Source organism: Ctenocephalides felis, unplaced genomic scaffold (genome assembly GCF_003426905.1).
Source record: "Ctenocephalides felis isolate EL2017-DRISC unplaced genomic scaffold, ASM342690v1 CF-g0.4_SCAFFOLD_00845, whole genome shotgun sequence".
Taxonomy (NCBI): domain Eukaryota; kingdom Metazoa; phylum Arthropoda; class Insecta; order Siphonaptera; family Pulicidae; genus Ctenocephalides; species Ctenocephalides felis.
Window position 1 is genome coordinate 93,147,947 of NW_020536999.1, and position 6,174 is coordinate 93,154,120.

Here is a 6,174-nt window from a genome sequence, read left to right on the forward strand (position 1 = left end):
ATTTAAAATTTTTACATTTCTTTACGTTTTGAAGGTTTCTGAACATTTTGGCATATCTAAGAAAAAATGGATGTGGGTGTCTGTATGTATGCATGGATACAATTTTTCGTCCACGTTTTCAGGCGCACGGATCAACCGATTAGAATGGTTCAAAAAACATTCGATTCCTATTGATAGGGAGATATGCTGATTAGTTTTTGGCAAAGGCAGGTCAAGCAGTTAGGGAGATAAAGAGCAGAAAATAGAAATCGAGTTTTTGAGAGAACGGAGCATCCGATTTGAATGATCTAGAAAACATTCAATTAGTAATGATTGGGAGAAGTGGTTATTAGTTTTTTGCAAAGGCAGGCCCAGCCATTTCGAAGATGCGGAGCTAAATTTGTAAAAAATGGCAGTTTTTGAGAGAACTAAGCGTCCGATTTAATTGATTCAAAGAACTTTCTGCTTGTTTTAACAAAATAATTGATTTTGAAAAAAAAAAATTGTATCATTTTTTTTTGTGACGAAAATAATTCAGATTTTATTTTTAATTCTGACTAAAGTTCTAATATACTTTTAACAAATAATTTCAACTTTGCAATTCATTTTATATAATTCTCATAAATATTAGACAATGTTACAATATTTATAATAATCTATTTGAAAACATTCAGTATTCCTCGAACATTTCGTTACGGTACGGGAAGTTCCAGCAATTTGCCTTAAGGCACGATTCTGTGCACCACTAGTTATTATTTATAAATTGATGACGAAACAAAATACATTATCTATATACACTTTTTTATTTTTCTATTAAAAACAAAATAGTAACGATAATTATTCATAATACATATATAATATTGTACTTAACTAAATATATATATTTATTTATTTTAGCTACAAAACTAGACAAACGATTTTTTAAAAATCTTTTAAAATATTTCCAAAAAATGTGCTAAAACATTTCACTACATACCTAATTGAAGGAATAAATTAATTATAAAAATATATCAATATATATATGTACAAAATATTATTTTTTCTCCACCGGCCTCTCTCATTGCTTTCTCACGCTCCAGCCTCAATTTTTCCAATGCATTCCTCATCTTGCTGGACAAAGGGACTCCGGAGTGTGCCTTGGGCATTTTGAAAGACTTCCTTACAAATTTCTTACTGGACAACCCAGTCATTGTAGTCTGTTGTTTGACCGGAGTTTTAGTAAGCACCTTGGGCTGGGGTCTTATGGGTCCAATTTTCTGGAACCGGGGCATAGACCGTGCCACAAATGGTTTTGGTGAGATCAATTGTTTTTTGGCAGACTGGGTTTTGTCTGCCGGTTTAGGAGTTTTGGATGTGGAAGTTGGTCTTAATCTTGGTGAAGTTTTTTGAGGTTTAGGGCTTTGTAGGGTTTTGGTTAGTTTTTTGGGAGGCACAGGATGTAGAAGGCGACTTGCCCGTGTGTTTGCATTTGTTTTTGCTGCAATATTTTCTTTGTTGGTTTTGCTTAAATTTTTGGGACTAGTAGAGATTTTGTTGGATTTAATTTTTTCTCCCAAGTCGTCCACCTCTTTTATAAAAGTATCAACCTCGTTTTTGGGTCTTGTTTTAACAACCTTATTATCCACTTTGCAAGTTGTTTTATGCCTGCGCAGCAGAATGGTGTTTTTAAATTCCGCTGAGCAATCTGGACACTTGTACACATTCATTTTAACACTAGTACGTCTTAAGTTTTTGTTGGGGGCTTCAGGCTTTGCAATAGTTTTGGTGAACCGAGCAGACTTCCTAGGTTGTTCACCTGTGTGTGTTTTTTTGTGCAACATAAGTCTAGTTTTAGTCCTGAATTCTTTTCTACATACTTCACAAACCTGGTTGGCAGCCTCTTTTTTGTTGAAGATTTTGGATATGGTTTCAGTTTTTGTACGCTTAGGTCTTACAGGCGATGGGAGTTTTGAAACAGCATCCTCGATGGACTCGAAACCTTCAAAATTTTCAGCATCAACTGGTTCATCAGTTTTTACACGTTTGGTTGGAGACACGTTGGCATCACCATCTTCGGGGTACAGACTTAGATCAATTTCTTTGTCAGACTTTTCGTCTTCTTTGATTAATGTTAGTAAGTCGTTTGATAGGTCTTCGTGGTCGTCGTATGTTGATTTGTGGGACAACTGGCGTTTTCTTGAGTTTGTGTACACTTTGATTTTAGGTGTGTTGGATGGTGTGATGTTTACCTTTTTCGGTAACTGCCATTCGTCTGAGTAATCTGAAGCGTCCTCGGAGTCTTGTTTATCACTTGAATCTTGTTCAGGGTGTTCTAAGTCACATTTGCAAGAAGCTATTCTGCAGATTTTTTTCTTGTATGAGCGTTTGGGTAGTTTTATGGTTGGGTCTGTCTGAGGGGTTGATTTATCAAGTTTTCGACGCGTCCACTTTCTTTTGGGTTTGTCCAATTGTGCACGCTGTTTGTATGCACGTTTTTTAGGCTTGCTGGTGTTTAAATTGTCATCAGGAACCACTTTCTCGACTTCGAAGACAACTTCGACATTGGCAGGTTCTAAGCGTTGTTTTCTCGAACGTTTTATTGATGCGGTACTAACCTCCAAATCGGTTTTATCAGAAATACAATATTGGGACTTTAATTTCTTCAAAACACTCTGTCTGGGTTCACTTAAAGCCTTGAAATGTATTAATCTTGGATTCAAAGCGCCATTTATATTGACAGGCGTCTGTTTGTTTATTCGCGTAACTTCACTGTCAACGGCGGCCATCTTGGAAACATTTTCAGAGCCAAAATTTGAATTAAAATTTTTAATACTTTCATCACGACTTTTATAAAAACTTAAATTCTCTGTTTTTTCCAGATAAGCCATAACCGGGGACGTATCGCTATCATCATCATCACTTTCACTAAGGTTCACAGGAGTCATGTATTGAGATATCGATTCACCTTCTGCAGTCTCATACTCCAAATACTCTTCATCCAAATACTCTTCTACAAAACTCTCTGTGTCATCAGCTGAAATAGAGGTAAAAGATTTAGTTTTATGTACAAAACAATGACATTGATAATGGATACCTTGTTGTTGTTCTGTAGTAACCTCACTTTCAATTTGCACCTTATCGACTACAATTGCAATAGAATTTTTTATCTACATCTTTTCCACAATCAGTATCACTAGAATCCTTTTTATCTACATCTTTTCCACCATCATCATTTTCAACTTCACCAGAATCCTTTCTATCATTGCCTTCTGGTAAATTTGTATCACTAGTGCAAATGTCAGATACAAGTTCTTGTAAATATTGATTTTTCTCTTTAACTTCCTCCACAATTATCTCACGTGCATTATCTTCTGTTCCCTCAGTTTTAATTTCATCCATTATTCCCTCCATTTGATTAATATCTCGTACAAAAATAAAAACTTTATGCGAAATGCTATGTTTTCATACATTACATTTTACTTATGTCAAACAATTGTGACAACACTTGAATTGCGAAACTCGGAATTAATTAGTAGAAATTATTATTAATACGGTTTTATTCACGTTTGAATAATAAATGCGAAGCAAATTTAATTAGCATAAATAAATAAACAGTTTTAATATGTTATGACATTTGAGGGAAAAAAATTGGCGCGTTGTTCAATGTGAATCAAAATGGCGCGGAGTTTGAAAATTGTAAATGCGAAATATTTATTTTATGAACTTATAAAATTTGTTATTGAGATAAAAAGTATTATATGATCATTGAAAGATTAAAATTATTTGTGTTTTGTAGTTATTATCAAATATTAGCATAAATAAATTAATATTGTATTATATTGACGAAAAAAATATGATTTAAAATGGCGCGTAGTTTGAAAATTGTAAATTTGAAATATTTATAAAATGCGTTATTGAGATAAAAAGTATTATATAATTATTGAATATTTGCGTTTTGTAAGTATTATCAAATATTAGCATAAATAAATTATTATTGTATGATATTGGCGAAAAAAATATGATTCAAAATGGCGCAGAATTTGAAAATTGTAAATTTGAAATATTTATTTTATGAACTTATAAAATGCGTTATTGAGATAAAAATTATTGAAAGATTAAAAGTTTTTGTGTTTTGTAATTATTATCAAATATTAGCATAAATAAATTAACACTGTTTTAATATTGTATAATATTGACGAAAGAAATATGAATTAAAATGGCTCAGAGTTTGAAAATTTCTGAAGTGATTTTTTTAAAATGATGTTATTAAGGAGAAAAGAATTAAATAATGAGTTAAATGTTTGTATAAAATGTTATAATGAGTTAAAATTTATTTGTATTTTCAAAATTAGCATCAAGTATTAGCATAAATAAATTCATAAATTAATAAAAATTAATGGTTGCTCAATATAAATTAAAATGGCGCGGAATTTGAAATTGTTTAATGTGAACTTTTTTTAAATTTACATATTCAATGCTGTTATTAAGATAAAAAGAATTATATTATATTATATTATATAATTGATAAGTTTTCTCACAAAATTTTGAGATATTTAACTTTTTATAAGCAAATGGCAATGGGGATTTTATATATAAAAGTAAGGTTTTATTTTTTTAAAACAATTTTGGATGTTCTACAAGCTTCTAGTTTCAATATGTCTTACCTTAATATATCTATTATAATAGTAAATCCTAAAATTGATATATTTACTAACAAATAATTGAAATATAGAATATTTTTTAAAATGATGAGTTGAAACTGCAAATATGTAATATTTTTGAGAAATAGTTTTAAATAAAATGTCTTCTTTGACAACAAATACTAAAATCAATAACTATTCTCAGAAATATTCCAGATATTTAAAATATTCTAGAAACATGCATCAAGAGCAAATACAAGAGTGAAGAACTTGAAGAACAAGTTTTGATTTTTTTTAAAAATAGTTCTGGATGTTCTAGAAAATCTTAATTTAAATATAGTATTCTATAAAATGTCTACTTTGAAATACTAAAATTGATATGTTTTCTAACAAATATTTAAGATATGTAAAATTTTCTAGAAACATGCATTAAGAGCAAATACAAGAGTGATGAACTTGAAAAACTAGAAGTTTTGAAATTTTTTAAAAATAGTTTTGGACATTTTAGAAAACTGTAATTTCAATATAGTATTCTATATAATGTCTACTTTGACAACAGATACTAAAATCAATAACTATTTTCAGAAATATTTTAGATATTTAAAATTTTCTATAAAAATGCGTGGAAAGCAAATACAGAAGTGATGAACTTGAAGAACAAATTTTGAAATTTTTTAAAAATAGTTCTGGGTGTTCTAGAAAACTGTAATTTTAATGTAGTATTCTATAAAATATCTATTTTGACAACAAATACTAAAATCAATAACTATTCTCAGAAATATTTTAGATATTTAAAATTTTCTAGAAAAATACATGGAAAGCAAATACAGAAGTGATGAACTTGAAGAACAAGTTTTGAAATTTTTTAAAAATAGTTCTGGATGTTCTAGAAAACTGTAATTTCAATATAATATTCTATAAAATGTCTACTTTGACAACAAATACTAAAATAAATTACTTTTTTTGCAAAATTTTTCAATATTTACAAAAACATAAAAAAGTACCTCTACCCTAAGAAGTTGATTATACAAATTGAATTGAGTATACAAATAGCAATAATTTGAACTTTGAAATTTTATTATTAATTTATGTATCTAGATATTTTAGTCAATTATCTACAAATCGATATCTGAAACAAAATTTCAATTACCAATCTCATTTTAATAAAATCTGTATATAATTTTAGTTTAAAACGATTTCAAATTAAATATCGATTTCGTACAAATAATTACTTCTATTTACAATTACTATTTGAACTTTTCTCAATTAAGAGTAAAATGCCATAGGTTAAATGTGATCATCAAAAGGCTTTCCTATTTTAAATAAATTTTTTATGCACTTACCAATAGGCTAATAAATAAAATGCTTTTAAATTAAATGAAATGTTTAATGAAAAAAAGTGCATATCTATAATATTTGTTAGAAAAGTTAATGATTTTAGTATTTTTTATTAAAGTAGAAATTTTATGAAATAATATATGAAAAATACAGTTTTCCAGAACATCCAAACTATTTTAAAAAAATATAAAAACTTGTTCTTCAAGTTCATTATATTTGTATTTTCTTTCCATGCATT

General features: G+C 28.7%; 1 protein-coding gene across 1 annotated transcript; it reads right to left on the reverse strand.

Annotated features, from left to right (window-relative positions):
• Nucleotides 1–947: 947 nt before the first annotated feature.
• On the reverse strand, nt 948–3,357 carry LOC113363061 (triadin-like). The gene is made up of 4 exons (XM_026605549.1): nt 3,172–3,357; nt 3,053–3,125; nt 1,007–2,992; nt 948–955 (listed from the first exon to the last, which is right to left on the reverse strand). The coding sequence occupies exons 1-4, from the start codon at nt 3,355–3,357 to the stop codon at nt 948–950; spliced, it is 2,253 nt and encodes a 750-aa protein (XP_026461334.1).
• Nucleotides 3,358–6,174: the final 2,817 nt, after the last annotated feature.

Bases quoted from the DNA above. Each gene is read 5' to 3' on its own strand.
- LOC113363061 (XM_026605549.1), bottom strand. From the start codon at position 3,357: ATGGATGAAATTAAAACTGAGGGAACAGAAGATAATGCACGTGAGATA. The intron at 3,126-3,171 runs GTAGATAAAAAG...GAAAAGATGTAG, and splicing joins ATGATGATGGTGGAAAAGAT to ATAAAAAATTCTATTGCAAT. The intron at 2,993-3,052 runs GTATCCATTATC...CCTCTATTTCAG, and splicing joins TACTACAGAACAACAACAAG to CTGATGACACAGAGAGTTTT.